The sequence below is a fragment of the Chrysemys picta genome, chromosome 3 (assembly GCF_011386835.1).
Source record: "Chrysemys picta bellii isolate R12L10 chromosome 3, ASM1138683v2, whole genome shotgun sequence".
In the NCBI taxonomy this organism is placed as follows: domain Eukaryota; kingdom Metazoa; phylum Chordata; order Testudines; family Emydidae; genus Chrysemys; species Chrysemys picta.
The window spans coordinates 109,957,019-109,974,871 of record NC_088793.1 but is presented as its reverse complement, the minus strand read 5'-3'; the positions used below and the strand labels follow the sequence as shown (position 1 = coordinate 109,974,871).

The following is a 17,853-nucleotide window of genomic DNA, read 5'->3' as shown; positions in this document are numbered from 1 at the left end:
GAAACACATGGGATCAGTGTTAGGATCCAAACAGGTGAGTGTCCAACAGGGGGAGCTCAACCAAGGCTGTGACAGAAATATAAGCTTGGAAGAATTTGATTTAAGGGAGAGTAAATATTTCACTGTATAAACACAAACGGTAGAAAAATATTTCCATTAATAAGAAGCAAAATTTACAGATAGACAAAGTGAGAAACTGCTACTTAAGAACTTAGAGTCCCATCTTACTGTGTATAAAACGTGTTGTAATGAAGGCTGCATAAAGCATGTATTTACAACTCTGTTAAAAATAATTATGGTCTGACCCCTCTCCCATGAATTTTCTGCAATTGTGAACATTAAAATGATGATAATTCAAAAAGTGGTTAAAAATAATCAAATTATAAAAAAAATGAGACTCAGATTCTGATAAACCTACAGATACATAACTCATTATACAATAAATAAATAACAGATGTTCCCTGTTGTAGCCCTAGAATTGTGGAGTTATTTAGATAGAGTAACTGATTAAAAAAATTCTGAGACACAAGGTGAGTGAGGTAATATCTTTTATCAGACCAACTTCTATTGGTGGAAGGTACAAGCTTTCCAGCTACCCAGAATTCTTCTTCAGGTTGGGGAAGGAAGCAGAGTGTCTGAGCTAAACACAAGTTGAGATAAGATTGTTAAGAAGAAGGGATAACATATGGTAGGCAGTCACTTGAAATGAAATGGGCAATAGTGGTTTAGATTGCTACTCATAAAGGGTTTGAAGTGGGCAATTAAGGGTAGAAGGCAGTGTGGCATGTTACAAATTGTTGTAATGAGCCATAAAACCCTGGTGAAGGCCATAGCTTTTGATGTCTAGCAGAGTTATGAATTTAAGTTCCCAGACTTGCCTTTTGAAGGTGTTTTGCAAGTTTCCCTTGAGGACAAGTATTGAATAGAGTGATCACTTTGTGAAAAGTGTTCACCCATGGTTGCTATGGTGTTTTTGTCTTTTATCATTTTCCTATGAGAGTTCATTCAAGAACGTAGTGATTGTCTTGTTTCACCAACTTAGTTGCTATTGGGGCATTTGATGCACTGAATGAGGTACACCACGTTTAGGATAAGCATGTGTAAGACCCATGAATCTTGAAAGGTGTGTCGTGGAGTATACTGATCATTGTAGAGAGATACCTACAGGTTTTGCATCGGTTGTTCTGGCAGGATCTGGTGCCACTCTGAGTTGGTGTGTCCTGGTTTATGGGGAGTTTGCTTCTGATGATCAGCTTGGCAAGGTTTGGGGAGTGGGGAGATTTGGGTTATCTAAAGACCAGAAGAGGGGCTTCCTGAACGATTTCTTTCGGGATATTGTCCCCATGAAACGTGTGTTGTAATTGATTGATGATACCCGTATGGGTTCCAGCGTGGAGTGGGAGGTGACAATTATGGGGAGTGCAGTCAGTGGGTTTCTTTTTTCCGACAGTGAAATGAGTTCTCCTGGGGTATTTGGGTGGCCCTTTCCATGATGTAATCTACTCTTCTGGTGCAGCATCTTTGTTTGGTGAAGGAGGTTTTAAGTGTGTTAGGTATGTATCTTGGACTTTCTCCTTGAAGCAAATTCTGTGGTATCTGAGTGCCTGGCTGTAGATAACATATTTCTTGGTGCGTCTGGAATGGTTGCTGGATCTGAGGAGGTAAATGTGATGATAGGTGGTTTCCTTGTATATTATCGTTTGCAGCATTTTTAAGCGGACCATGCCATGGTGTCCAGTTGATGCTGGTGTGGGAGTGGTCTAAAGAGATTTTGATGGATGGGTGGTGGTTGTTGAAGTTATGGTGCAAGTCCCTGAGGGAGTTTAGTTCATCTGTCCAGGGGATGAAAATATCATCTATGTATCATTGGTTTCGTGGTACATTTTTCTAGAGATTCTTCCTCAAGGTGGCCCATGATGAGGTTGACAAATTGGGGAGCCATCCTAGTACACATGGCTGCAAAGTGTTTGTTATTAAACGTGAAGTGGTTGCGAATGAAATGGATGAGTTTGGTGATGTGTTTTGGCTGGATTTCTGCGCATTGTGCATTATCTTGTGTGTGTTTGAGGCAGGCAGTGATGCAGTCATAGTGAGGGATATTGGTGTATAGGGAAGTGATAGTCATGGCAAGGATGGTGTTCTGAGGGAGGATGTTAACATCATGGAGTTTCTGGAGTAAATTGGTAGCGACTTGGAGGAAGCTGCCCCTTTGTCGAGAGAGTAGTTTAAGGGTGGTTTCTATGAGTCCTGATACTTCTTTGGTAGGAGTGTCATGATGGGTCTGCCTGGGTTCCCTTGTTTGTGCATCCTGGGAAGCACGTAGAAGGTCCCTGGGATGGGTTTGTGGGGGTATATGGTTGTAGAGTTTTTCTTAAGAGTTTTTGGGGAAGGATTTGATGGTATCTTTAAATTCCATAGTAGGAGGTGAGAGAGTTGTCTTTGGCCTCGTCGACACAGTCATCACAATTAAGGACTACACTCGTGCCCCTTTTGTCTTCAGATTTGACCACAATCTGGTGGTTGGATTTCAGGGACTGTGTAGCTATCCCCTCAGTGGTAGAGAGATTGTGGTGGATGTAGTGTCCGTTGAGATTTCACGGACAATTTTTTTTCCCCTGAGGCATTTGATGTTATGATCCAATGTGTGGTTTTGTTCTCTGGGAATCAGATGATTCTTATTTCTGTCAGTGGGGATGTGGTAGTTGTAGATGGTGTCATCTTTGTTGTGAAATAATTCCTTAAGGAGGAATCGGCAGAAGAATTTTTTTAGTTCTCTTCATTAGTATATTATCAGGTTCTGTGGCTGGGCAGAATCAGTCCATTGGAGAGTTCAGATACTTCAGTTCTGGTTAGGCGGGGTGGGCAAACTTTTTGGCCTGAGGACTGCATCTGAGTATGGAAATTGTATGGTAGTGAGGGAGGGGTACTCTATGTTGTGTAGCATGGGAGGGCTCTATAAGGGATGTTACCGAGGGGGGGCGGCGGCGAAGGGAGGACTCATGGGGTGTGGTGCGGGGGAGTCAGGGGGGCGGCTCTACAGGAACTCTGCCGGCAGTGACACCAAGGCAGCCGTACTAGGCACCACCACGGGTGGAGGCACCCTAGCTGGGATGAGTGCAGCCCTTGGGCGGCTTCGAGGCTCTCGAGAGTAGGGCCGTAGGAGACCATGAGGAGATCGGGCACGCTGATGCGTAGGGGTGGGTTTCCAATCCTGGAAACCGTGTGGTGAGGTAACGTCTGTGCAGTGTGGCTCTGCGTGCCGGAAGATGGTGCTCATCAGGGAATTATGAGTCGGGGCTGGGGAGCGCTGGGTGGGGCAAGCCCCTGACCCCACTCCCTTGCAGGAGCACCAGGCGGGCAGAGCGGAGCAAGCCCCCAACCCCAATCGCTGGTGGGAGCTCGAGGGCCGGATAAAAATGTCTGATGGGTGGGAAGTGGCCCATGGGCCGTAGTTTGCCCACCCCTGTGGTTAGGGGTAGTCTTGATAGGTTGATGTTGTTAGGGTGTTGTTCAGTGTCCATGTTATCCAGTGTCCAATATCTTGGTTTCTGCAGGAGGCAGTATTCAGTTGGTTATGGAGTTGTAGTTGGTTTCCTTTTTGTTTTTGTGTTGGATGGCCGTCATCAAGTTTTTTGACAGTTGCTTTGTAATTCTGGCCATTTGTTACCTTTACATTTGGAATAGATGCTATGCAGGTTGCAGAGTTCTCAGTGCTTCTCTGGTTCTGCAACCAGCACAGTAACACCAATTGCCAAATGAAGGACACACCTCCTTCAACCTTTTTATGCTTCTAGGGTAGCATATGTAGCTATATTACACACACATACATACATATATATGCTTGTATTCCAGGGCTTTTGAGTAGGTGGGATAAGAAACAGACCATTTTAAGTACCCATAGTATCACCAGTGAATCAAACAAACTCATAGTGACACCAGTGACTCAGACAGAAGCTTTATCAATAGGAACAAATGCATGTTTTTCACTGAAGTATTAAAGTTTTGCTATCATAGCTTCTCTGTCACCACACCACCCTTCCCAAAAAGAAAATCATAAAAAAAAGGTAGACAAATCTAGAGTGCTATGCTCTAGTATTTTCTTTTTTACACACATCATGTCAAGTACAACCCCACTGAACTCACTGTACACATGGTATACATTTTGTGTATACTACATTGAAACAATGAGCTATATGCTGTAAATAAGAACTCATTACTTACGTATCATACACGTTGAGCAGCCAGTTGAGACACATATCTACACAGAGAGGAACATTCACCATGTCCTTGTGCTTCTCTTCAAGTCCAGTGTAAATAGTAGTGAGACAACTGATCACATCCTGGACACCGAGGAGCTGGTCATTTTGGCTCAACTTGTGCTCTTTGAAAACTTCATTTGTTCTGTTCAAATCCAACAGGTCCACTAATAACATAATAAAAAACAAAACAAATAATAATGATGCCTCATCACTGGATTCAGTGTTTGCCTCCTGAATCCTCATGTCATTATAGCATTAATTAAGGCAGGTTAGCTGAAGCAGTGGCTTAGATGTATTAACACTGGTGAAGCACTCCCATTAAGCAGGAAGCTACAGCTTCGGCTGTTTTTGTTTCTTGTTTGTTTTCTGGGTTAATTTGGGTTTTTTAATCTTACAAGCAAACAACAAAAACATTACGCTACTCAGCATACTGTTTAAAAACAGCTTACGAGAATTGTATGATCAGAGAATTCTGCCTTCAGCTGCAGAATTCAGATGGGATTCCACTCACTTTACTGAGAGTCTTCTGCACAGCTCTGAAGGCAGAATCTGGCCTTGATTGCTAAGGTGTCAAAGTAGCATTGAAGGGCTCTAATAGTGTAAAACTGTGCAAATTCTTTGATAGTAATATTTGACAGTAATGTGCATTAGGGATGCAATGAGGACTGATTAACTGAATAGCAGATGCAGAATTATGAAGATTTAAATGAAACGAAGGGGAAGCAGCTTGATGTAATTTTCCAGAAAAATATGTAATTTTCAACTTATATTTTTATCCTATTAGTCAAGGTGATAACATGCATAGTCATGCAAAATCTTCAGGCTCCCTCCATAAAAGAACACACTTCTGCTATGAATTTCTGATGGATAACAAGGAGTGCTGATACCAAAAAGCACACTCAAATGTAACAGTGATCATGAAAATCTAATTATCAGCTGGATGATGAGAAAGAAAAGAAGGCTTTTATTGAATTCTTCCAAGTCACTTTATGTAATGAAAAGAGGCATATCTTTGTCTAAAAGGAAGGAAGGACAGTAAAAGCCAAATGGTTTCATAATTCTCAGTGACATCTTTAACTACACAAGTTGGAATTTTAGCCAGAAGTAGTGGCAGTTTCCTGGCATCTTTTCCCATAGTAAGTATCTATAGCATGAATTTCAAACTCCATCATTCAAAACTGTTTCTTTGTGGGCAGAGTTAGTAGTGCATTAACAGTATAGATGTCATTTCTCAATGGAAATAAGTCTTGACAATTTTAGGATGAGTTATAAATTGCTGTATATCAGTATAAAATAAGGACCCCAGGAGGGCCTAAGTCTTTGTGCAGCAGGGGATGCAGCGTCAGATTGGTTCAGCATGGCCTGTAAAATGAGATACACAGAAAACAGACACCATAATGGCAAAAACTAAAATGTTACTAGATGGCTAGCTATCTTTCTTCTGCCTATGAGTAATTCAGTTGAACCTCAATGTTTTCTTGTACTACACAGAAGGAGATACATTGTTTAAAGAAGCCTACGTTCCCTATTCCCATTTTGTCCAATCCATTTTCCTACACATCTTTGTAAAAACGAGAATAAGGCAATAAAAGATTTCCTGTACATTCCTTGCTTTTCCCTTTCCAAACACATGCATATTGTACTCTGACTTTACAGCACTGATCCATATAGGGTTTTTTTGAAGGAGAAGTCATTGTCAGATATCTCAGGCTTGGAAAAAAACACTACACATGCACAGGCTGGATAGGGGAGGACTCTAACTATAGCAAACCATTTGTTGGCATGGAAGCTACTATCCCTTGCAGTATCAGGGTAACATTATACAGTAGTTGGAATGAGTGAAATACACTCAAAATGGCACACAAGAAAATTAACATTCAAAGATTGAAACATAGTACAATAAATCTTTTATTTCATATTTTGGGGAGTCAGAAGCAAGAATATGAAGTAATATCAATCTTCAAACATACCAAGTCCAAGCAGGTTGAAGAGTATGTCATTTTTTTCACATCCAGTGTGTGTGAAATACAGGAGAGAACTCAGAATTGTAAGATTGTCGTAACTGGTGTCATTATAAATTGTTTTATTATTCTTTCCATGTTGGTAACTGCAGCTTCCCCAGTATTAAAATAGAATGTCTTCATCCTTGTTAGTTTATTTCATTAACGCAATGGGAACTTCCCACCCCTTTTGAATGCTAAAAAGGAAGTAATGGTGTCTGGAACTGGATGTTCCTACCACAGTGGCCTTTGCAATGAAAACCTCTGTGCAAGAAAATAATGGAGCTACTCTGTTGACTGTAGGACTTGACATGTTATGCTTATGAAGATCTTCTATTAACAGCAGTGCTTAAGATACTGGAGGAATTCAGCTTTTAGCTTTATACCTCACAATACATGAAAGAGCTGAACACACTTTAAGGGCAGTAGAGTTAGAGCACTTAATGGAAATATTTTATAGTTATGTAAATTAAACTAATAAATCAATGTAAGTGTAATAATGTCTTGGGTAAGACTAATTGCTTGTGGAGGCAAGAAGGAATTTACCCTATCCCAATGTACAGCACTGCTCATCTGGCTAGCTGAATCTGGACATAGGAGGTAATCATGCAAAGCATTAGGTACTGTCCTCTGTCAGAGACAGTATACTGAATTCTATAGACTGGTGGACCAGGTCACACCACCACTCACTCACGTGAGTGAAGGTCTTTCAGTTCATGTGCAAATCTACACCAGTGGATAAATGGACAGAGATCATCTTTCCCCACGGCTGGATTCACTTCGCCATTCCCGACAGAGCCAAGGAGAGAGGATGACACGGGGAAGGAAGCAGTTTCCTTACCCAAACAGGCTGGGATGGGAATTTACTGCAATGGCATATTGAAGGAACATCACTGAAGTGTATTTTTCCCCTTCTTTCCACTTATGTTTTGATTCATTAAAAGGTAAGGTCCCAGTATGTTTGTCTAAGGCCCTGGGCCTGGCATCCACCCCACATAACATATGAGAGAGAAAGGGCATGTCCTCATGTAACCTTTTGCAGATGATAAACTGTTCTTTATTTACTACAAAAATCAATTTATGGCAGAATCTACCTTCCAAAGAATAGACTAGAATGAAAAAAAATATTATTCTGCCTGCTTACTACTAAAAGAAAAAAAATTCTCTCTTCTCAAAAGGTCAACTTTTTAAATGCCACAACAGCAAATAAGTTAGGGGGACAATTTTGTGACGTAACCCCATCAGATTCATGTAAATGAACTAGATTGGTCTCTGGCTGATGTACAAGTCTACTGATAATTATATTTTGCACTGAAATAGCATATAACATGCAAAGATCTGAAATAACTTTACTAGTATATTATACTAGTTTCAGAGATGGATGAATATCACAGAGAAGTTAAGTTTCTTGCTCAAAGATGCATAGTGAGTCAGTGGCAGAATAGGGGAATAGAACCCAGGAAGCCCTATCTCCACTAACCTGCTCTTACTATTAAAATTCTATCTTTCTGTTGAGTGAACACAGATTGTAAACGGCAGCCCAAAACCTGGATTCCAGCAGGGTTCTGAAATTATGTATTAATTAATTGGGTTATGCAGCTCTACTACTGCGTTACCAATTTACACTGCAAAGTCAAAGTCCATCAAGTGTCAGTAGGATTAACACTCCTGCTTCAGCATTGCCCTTGCATTCTTCTCAAAACGGCCTTTTCAGTTATACACTCTGCAACTGTGACAGCAAATTGGCACATTTTACAATCTAGGATGACCCTATTTGTAGTGATTCAATTTGACACTTTCTTTGCCTTAGTGCATAAGCCAGACATAAGCCTTTCTGAAGTGTTCTACATTCAGACACCTTTAGAGACATTCTACATTTAAATTATGAGAAATGATTTTCTTTTTTCAATGGAAGGCAAATGACAACTTGGTCCAAGGGGTGAATGAGAGAGGCACGGCAGACATGTCCCCACACTTCCTAAAAAAACCCAAAATCAAAAGCAGAATTATAGATTTCTCATTTTGACTCTCTTTATATATAGGCTACCCTGGGTATATGCTAATAGGGCGCTCTGAATATCTCAGTAGTAATCCTAAGAACAGAAATGTTCTAATTACTATGGTCACAAGGAATCAAACTGCAGCCTGTACCTTTGGCTGGATGTTAGGTATTCATTTGTAAGCAAACAGTGACAGAAAGAATAGCATAGATTTTTGATAGCATTTATAAAATCAGGCTAGCAAACAGAGTTTGGGTAAAGGAGGCAAGAAAGTGTGTTTGGAAGCTGAAAATTCCTCCGAGTAGTTTGCTTTGAGGTGCAAACAGCAATGTGTTTCTCAGAGATCCGTGTGCCTCCTGAGTCCTCCTCCTGTATTAAATAAATCCATTTTCCAAAACACATGTACAATTAAGTTAGCAGATTTCTTTGGCTGTCTCTCCTTTCTTCAACTTGATAGCTACATTCTCACACAAGAGACAGTGAGACTCAGGAGATAAGAGTTCTATTCATGGCTCTGTTGCTGGTCAGCTTGGTGACCTTGGGAAAATAACTTCATCTCTCAATGACTCAGTTTCCCCATCTGTAAAATGGTAATAATACTTACACCTCTTCTGGAAAGTGCTTTGAGGTCTATAGAAGAGCTAAGCAGGGCTTTGGAGCTGTGCTCTGGCTTTGCTCCAGCTCCAGGCAAAAACCTGTAGCTCCACTGCTCCGGAGCTGCTCCGCACTCCAGCTCTGAGCTCCGCTCCAAAGCCCTGGAGCTAAGTACTGTTATTACTGCATTTTCCCATTTTACAATGGGGGAGGAGGGAAAGGGAAGGCGGTTCTTCTCCAAAACAAGCACCATGAATTAAGATGGATGGTTAGTATCTCCACTTCAATTTTGCAGAGGTCAGGCTGAAAGTCAGCACTGCGTTTGGATTTTGAGAGACAAACTCTGTAAAGTGACATTTTTCAGCTGAGTCATTTGTAGTCATTTTGCACTTCATTAGGTCTGTGGAGACTTGTACTAACCAGTCAGCTGGAACCTGGGCATGCAGCTAAGGTTAGAGAGCTGGAACAAAAATAAAAGTGCTACCACTAACCCACTGAGCAGAGTCTGAATATTATTTTTGCACCTATCACATTTTAATTTCTCCTTCCTTCTGATAACTGCCTTTCAAATGGCTGCTGCAACCCCTCTTTCCAAAAGATCCAGAAATGAAGGCATTCTGGTGTGAGACACACCCAAAGCCTTGCAGTCCTGTTGTCAGAGATGGGAGACCAGCCCGGTCCACAAGCAGTGAATCTGCAAGCAGGAGTTCTAACCAATCGTTTGCTCCATTTGTACATCAGGTTGGTTTTGCTTTCCTCTCACTTCTTCCCACATACTCTACAGGCTACTGTACTGTAGACACATGACAGTTGTTTATACCATTTATAATACAAGAGACTGATTCCTGAGTTCAAATCAGAGGATCTACAAAAGTCATACAGTATTTTAAGCCAGTTGTTGCTAAGTTTATGACAGATCCAAGTCTTGGCCCCCTCATGCACTACTATAACCCCCTCAATACCACACACTGGCATGGTTCCCATACCACGCTTGTTTTTATCCAATCTCTCTTTTAATTCCTGCCTTTCTCCCTTTTCTATGTATTTAGTGGCTTTTCCTTTCAATTTTTATTCTTTATTTTACCTTTAGCTGGGTCTCTCCCAGGCCCCTCCTCATTTCCTCATCCACCTTTTTCCTCCAGTTTCCTCTTCCTTCCCTCGTCCACGTCCCTCCCTGTTTCTTCCCCATCTGCAGCTCCCCTCCCCTTCAGCCTTCTCCCTCATAAATTTAAAAAACAAAAAACAAAACAAAAAAACATCAAAGCACTACTCATCATTTTCCACTGAAACCCACCTCCCTAAGAGCAACAGACAGCAGTCCAAGGCCAACTTAACTGCCAAAACAGGATTTTTCTGTTTTTCCTTACCCTGACTATTCGTAAGAATTCAGGGGAAATGCTGAGTGAAAGGATGAATCTCAAAGAATGCTACGGCCCTGAGCAGGCCACTCAGATGAGAATTTGGGATCTTGTTTTGAGGATGAGGAAGCAATTGACAGTTTTGAATCAGAAGGACAGTTCTAAAAATCAACCAAACAGAATCCCCAGATATGCTACTTCTAAGGCTACCAAATCTGTACATGTCAACCTTAAAAACAAGCCTTTAAACCACACTATAATAATGAAATAACACAAAAGGACTTCTCAAAACACTGTGCAATACGGAGCAGGTGCAATGTACTCCTGCTTTCTGGATACCTCAGAGAAAAAACACTATATAAAGTGAAAACTATTGCCATTATTAGTGTATTTGTTTTTCACAACTTTCCTTTATTTGTAAGGAAAGTTTACAACAAACCCATCTAATAAAGTTAGAAAATGGACTAAAGTAAACTTATAGACATGAAGACCTTTACCTGCACCCCAACTCTGAACAGTTTACATCCATCTCTATTTGAAGCTCACACAATAAAAGTCATGTTCTATACAGGCAAATATTTTTGTGTTAAGTATAACAGTTATAAAAGATGATAAAATAGCCCAGTATTGGACATGATGATCAGAGCTCAGCTTCTTAACAAGAATCATTTCCTACTGCATAGTATCACTTCACACTATGGATTGTGTATATATGACACACATTTTCAATTTTTTTCCCATTTGCTTTTCAAAAAATAACCAGGGGAGAAAGCATGTTAGCTTAGCTGCCTTCCTTTGTATTCATTAACTTTATTAATTCATAACAGTGACATGGGCCACGGGCAATTAATGTCATTTTGTGGTGTGAATGACAAACTATCAAGGAGACATCTGACCACCCACCTTTTTCTCTTTCTTTTTATTGCTGTTAGTGTCTTTAGGATCAGGCCCACCCTCCTTCCCACAAGTACTGTACAGAGTGATTAATTCATTTTGAAGGATAAACTTACAGCATAATGCTTTTTGCAATCTTCGGATTTTGATGGCTGTACGGTATGCAGAGAAACGTACGTTGTTCAAGTCAGCTGAAATATTACAGAGTAGAAATATTAGTTGTTTCTAAATAAGCACCAATACCAAGAAATTCACAAGTCTTCCTTGACACAATTTCCTAAATAATCATATATCAGTAAAGTTTGAGGTTAATTTCATTTTACAAAGCTGGAGAGGAGGAGGGAATACAATATTTCAAAACAAAATACAAAGACAACCATGGAGTTAGGACCTGAGCTAAAACCCCTTAAAGTCAACAGAAAGACTTCCCCGGACTTCAGTGGATCAGGCCCTTAGACATTATTACACTGTCAACGGTGTGCTAAGTATTTTCCAGACAAGATGAGGAAAAGGTCCATCTCCCAAGGAGCTCACAATCTAAAAACAGACAATGTACAGATGAAGGATAGGGGATATGATGCAACAAATGTCATTGTGATTGAGTGGTGAAGTTTAGCAAGAGTCTTACAAGCTATGATTTCCGTAATGTCATGATTATGTTAACAACTCTGAGATGGGAACATGGATGAATGGACAGGTAGATGGGCAGTCAGAAAGAGATACACCTCTACCTCGACATAACGCTGTCCTCGGGAGCCAAAAAATCTTACCTCGTTATAGGTGAAACCGCGTTATATTGAACTTGCTTTGATCCACTGGAGTGCGCAGCCCCGCCCCCCGGAGCACTGCTTTACCGCGTTATATCGAGTCGCGTTATATTGAGGTAGTGGTGTATATACTATCAATTTTACAAACTGTTAAATATAGTTATATCTTTTCTTATTTAACAACATTTTATCCTTGCATTTTTCAGACAGAGGGCATTTCAGAGTAAATGCAGATGTTTACATGGGCATGCTGCTGAACCAGCCCTACCCTAACATCATAAACTAGGCTTTATTGCTCTGAGACATTGCAAACCATAGCATTCTACAGGCTATGCATCCTTGCTTAAATGCACAGGAAGTCTGAGTCCTATGATCACCTGAGGATAGCGATAACTGCTATTTAAAATTAATTACATAAATAAAACACTACATTACAAGAAAACATTCTATTGAATTAAAGTTGTTTACTGAATAACAATACAGATTGTATGATTAAAATATCAAGTTTCATAGCTCTAAGTTTTCAGTCATGTAGCAAGGTATGCTTAGTTAAATTCATGACAGCTCAGTCATGGTCACCAGACAATGAGAGTTTCAGTCAACCTGTTAGAAGTGGTCCCCAAACTTTTCTGGCTCACGCCCCCTTATCCCTGTCTGCACACTGCCCACCAACTGGGGCCGGGAGCGGGGCTACGGCTCGACGGGAAGAGAGGAGATGTGGACAGGGGTAAGGAGGCCGAGGTCGAGGCCAGGAGCAGAGCCCTGGCTGGGGGTTGAGGCCAGGAGCCGGGGCCCCAGGCCAGCAGTTGGGGCCAGCAGCCAAGAGCAGAGCAGGGTGGTGCTCCCACCCTGCCCCCCCAGGGGAGCTGGCTCGGGCCCCAGCCGCACCCTCGTGAACAGTCCTCAGTGCCCCCATAGGGGGGCATGCCCCACAATTTGGGGACCTCTGTGTTAGATGAACTCTATAAAATTGTTTATGTAAAGGAAGTGTACTCACCTAGGGACTGGAAGAGTTCAGACATTTTAGGATGATCCCAACAGGTTGTTTGTGTCTGGTGACTATAGGAGAATGAGAGAAGCAAAGTTTGAGGAAAAAAACCCCCAACATTTTGTGGCACATATAGATTAAACTCTTTGGTTATAAGCAAAACAGAAAAATTCCTCAGTTCTTATATCAAATTACAAGATTTGTATCATCCAGTTGCTTGAAGCATTTGATCAAATAATAACTTGTAAGATAATCATCCCATATGTAGCATCCACAAGACTGATTTATTTCTGATCCTTTTTCAGTCCTACTTTTGTCTGTTCTTTCTCACTGTTATCAGTTGGACTCTGCTTCTGAAACCAAGACAACTAATAAGGTAAAGATGCAAATTCCCTGCTGTTTCAGCATACCAAATTCATTTTTAAATTTTTGAAGTGTTTTTACAAAAGGGAGGCTTTTATTTCATAGTCTTCATTATATATTTGCAATTAGTCAATATCAGAATACAAAAAGTGATCTTATGACTTATCCATAACGCTTTTAATGAAGCGCATAATGAACTTTCCCACATGCATATCTGTAGCTACCTAATGTCACAGGATGACTTTCTGCATTTATGCTCTCAGAACATAAAGATACAATGAGCACCACCTTTTAACAGCACTGGTTAATCTATCAAAGTATCATGTATCCAGCAATGTGGATAAAATGCAGCTTATCTCATGCTCAATGAAATCTCAATTTTTTCATCAGTGATGTTTTGGTTCTATTTCTGTATATTAATTGTTGGAAAGGTTATACATTCATACCACACACACGGGCATTTAAATTTAAATCAGATTAATTAGGCAATTAATATACTGGATGTTATACTAAAAAGACCACAACATTCCTGCTAAGAATTAACTAGATAGTACTGTAAATGAAATGATCCCAGGTTAGCAAATTAAGCAATATTTAATGAAGCAGAAAAACCTACTGTCTTTAATCTTTGTTTTCATTTGAACTTGTCAGCAGACACAGATAAGCATAAACAAATGTTTTCATAAAATAACTTAATTTCTGAATGAATAAAAATGTTACCATGTGTGAGAAAATGTGCTAATTGTAGCTTTATTAAGAGAGGACAGTAATTTGAGGACTCTATATATTTGTCATACTCTTACAAAAAGGAGGGGTATTTATTTGAACTTGTCAGCAAGCAGACACACACATATAAGCATAAACAAATGTACAGAATAAATATTCAGAAACGGCTACATTTTAACTCTTGACAGTTTTGATTTTTAAAAGGTTCTCTGCTTGTTGTACTTTTTTTGGTAGAAGTTATTTAGCATATTATAACAAAAAGAGGTGGGATGATACTGTGACCAGGATTTACCAAAGAAGTGAGCGGGGAAACAAGAAAGATGTCAAGGTTTGAGAAGCATCCAGGGATTCAAACATTCTTTTAAAAAAAAATCTGGACTGAAAGTCTCATGAAAATAAACTTTTTTGGGACATTTCTGACATTCAGAAGAACTGGGTTTCTTATAAAAGAGTATCCAAATATTTCAGAACCTTAAAGCAGAGAAAGTTTGTTTCAAATCTGGCTGCCAAAGCTTCCTGGGCGGAGGAAGGAACTTAATTTGCCCATACACAGACGCTTTTGATCTTAACTGAATTACAAGATGGTATTTTGCCATTGAACTCAGAGGGCCATATCTTCAGCAGGTGTAAATGGGTGTACCTCCCGACTGATAGCAACTGAGGATCTGGCCCAGTCATACCTTCAACCACTACTGTAGAGAGAGGAAGCATTTGTTCTTTTTTACTAAATATTTCTAGACAGGCACTTGAAGGCAAAAAAATAGCAGCACACCCAAGTGACAGGACTCTACCCAACCTACGGATTAGTCTGTTGGACCTGAATTCAGGAAAGAATTAAGCATCTGCTTAAACTCTATCCACCTCTATTCAGGAAAGCAATTAAACATGTTCTTAACTTTAAACAAATGCTTAAAGTTACTAATATGCTTAAATGCAAAATTTCCTGAACAGGGACAACTTCTAAACTGCAACCCGTAGAAAGGTTTCAGTTTCATAATAAAATTATGTGAACTGAACACAAAAAAGTCAAAACCTTGATATCCTGGACTAGAAAATAGTGCCAATGCCAAAAGAAACACATCCAATCATCAAAGTTTTACAACTTCTAAAAGGAAGCCTTAAAAATGCCATTAATGTATGTCCTTGTCTACAACAAAGTCACCTGAAAGAAAACAGTAACATTTCTAGACTTGACAGTTATTCCCTGTCAGACAAACTAATAAATCAGCAGTGAAACCAACTCAGAAAGAAAGAAAACCTGTGTTTCTTGGTCCACTATTGGCACAGGGCTACGGCGATTTACTGTGCTGCATTCTGAATGATTCTAGTGCAGCAATAAATTAAGATTCCTAAGCCAGGGTAAGGGGCCTGTATAGCTTCAGTAAATGAGAATGGAAAATGTAATATAATCGTCTGCATTGATCAGCCCATTAAGTAATCTGAAAACTAGTGCCTCAGCTACTCTCTCACTGAGGATGTAGGAGGCTGATATTGCCAAGTGTCTCCAATACAGTGTTAAGTGAAATGCTGTCATTATCACCTCAACTGTTTATCACTGGCCTACATAACTAGCATCAGTTGTATCCATCAAACCGTATGGTCACATCTAAAATAAGGGCCATTAGTAAAGCTCATTTAGGAACGCTCATTTGAAGCAGTAATGAGTCTCTCTCTCAAAAAAAAGTGGCTGGTGATTTACTTGTCAACATCATAAGTGAAAAGTATCATCTGGCACAGTCTGCATTAGGGTCTGGATTTGATCTGACAGACCTGAAAATCTCTAAATTACAAGCATAAGTGGAACATGGTAGTTTGAGAAACACTTTTAAATACTGTTTATATCAGATTTTTAAAAATTAACATTTCAAATGGTTTAAAAGCTCAAATATTTGTTATAGTCCAATCCCCAGATGGAAGTGCATGTAATAGATCACTCTCTGGTTCCCAAACCCTGTTAATCTGACTGTCTTCAATGGGACTATTCACACACTTAGATGTAGGTGTGTGCTTAAGTACTTTGCTGAATCAGGGCCTCTGTACCTCTGTCAACTCATCTGTAAAACAGGTATTATGAAACTTGACTAGCATTTGTGAGGTGCTTTGAGAACCTCAGCTGAAAGGTGCTATAAAAGTGCAACATTTTAGTATGAGCTCCTATTACCTATAAAAAATTATGATGAAATTATATTGCCAATGATGGCTCTAAATTTCTCCTCCCGAACAGAAAACTGTTATATTCTACAAGGCCCAAAGGAGTGGCATTTTTCTCCTTATTTAAGATCTACTGTATAGACAATTCAGTTCAGTATATTTATGACAAAGGGGGAAGGAACCTAAAACAACTTTTACATAAAAAAAATAATCACTTCAGAACATCTTATTAACACTTACTGTGGAATCTTTGCTGGCATAATCACAGGCAATCGGGACTCCTGGTCCTGTAGGATTAACATCCCCAAAATTGGATAACTAAGTATTAAGAATAGTCTCGGATCCCTGGATAAGTTTTCTTTTAATGAATAATAATAATTATATCATTATTATTAAAATTACATATATACTTTTCTGTGGCACTCTAAGTGAAAATCTCAAAGGGCTTCACAAGTGTTATTTTAGCCTAACCATATGCCACATGAAGTGTTATTTTCCTATTTTACATATGTTTAAAAATGAGAGAGAAAGGTTAAGTGAATCTGCCCATGGTGACATAGCCCAAAGGTAGAGTAAGGATTAGAATTCAGGAACAGGCTCTCCCGATGCTCTGTACTTTGCACTACACCTTGCTACCTCACTGTAATGTGATAACCACCTGGACAGCTGAATTTTCCCTTTGACATGAAAAGACAAAGAATATCAATATGAGATCTGTGCTATTTATGAAAATATCTTCCCAGAACACCACCATTTTCAACAATTATCCCTATAACTCTGCAAAGAGCCCCTATTTTTCACCAGTTGGAGTAACGCATTCTGAACATGCCTGTTCATAGACTTGGATTTTTAAAGCTCTCTCTCACTCCTTTCATACTGGTATGCTTTTGGTCAAATGTCATTCCATCTGTTAGTAAACTGTACGAGAAAGGCAACCCGATGACCCATAGAATTGAAAATGGGATACAGAACTTTTTCCCTCTAGGTCACTGATTTAATATAGCTCTATTTGCTAGTGACCAAAAAGTTATTACTATTGGATAGCTGGCAGGTGTTTACATGACATGAATTTGGTTGTCTAAGTCTTATTCCCAGAGGGCAAAGCTTTACATCATAAAACCACCGCTCACAGTTTCCAATCTTGTTGGCAGGTTTAGCTGGGAGGCTTGCTCCCAGCCACAATGTAGACATTCCCTGAATGACCCAAGCACTGGAGATGTTCCATTCAGGTGAAAGCAGCAGTGCATTGTCACTGCTGCTGCTAGTGGTTTCACTGTTCGTGTTATATCTATTCTGTGGATTACAGACTGCAGTTTCCAGGGCAGTAAAGCTGGCACCTTTCATACACCACATATCCAAACACAAAAAAGCTATATGAAAACGGCAAATGAGGGCATATTGGATAGGACTGTAAAAACGCTACAATAGCTTCATATTAATAAGGAGTTAAAAAGGAACCAATCTCAATGTTGCTATTTCTCACTACAAAATTGTGTTTGATGACCATTTCATAACACACAGGGACTTTTTATGTGCACACAAATTGAATTTCAAAGGAAGAATGAATGCCTGTGCAGGTAACCTTAACATGCAACAAATAAGAATGTCAGTTAAAGAGTCATTTTAAGGGTTTCAAAATAGGAGGCAAACAAGATACACCAATTTGTGTGGATTTGGTTTATAAAGCAGCCCTCTGAAACAAGATCCATCTTTCTGTGCTGTAGACACATTAGCTTTTGTGCTACTGATGCAT

The 17,853-nt window shown here is 39.8% G+C and overlaps 1 protein-coding gene across 10 annotated transcripts in view; it reads right to left on the bottom strand.

Annotated features, from left to right (window-relative positions):
• UTRN (utrophin) overlaps positions 1–17,853 on the bottom strand; it is a 568,432-nt gene that overhangs the window by 87,503 nt on the left and 463,076 nt on the right. For all 10 annotated transcript variants that reach the window (XM_065588781.1, XM_042848216.2, XM_065588777.1 and 7 more), the window contains 3 exons: positions 12,870–12,931; positions 11,222–11,296; positions 4,222–4,423 (listed from right to left, as the gene is read on the bottom strand). In XM_065588781.1, coding sequence (XP_065444853.1) covers positions 4,222–4,423; positions 11,222–11,296; positions 12,870–12,931 — 339 coding nt within the window. The remainder of the gene's footprint in view (positions 1–4,221; positions 4,424–11,221; positions 11,297–12,869; positions 12,932–17,853) is intronic.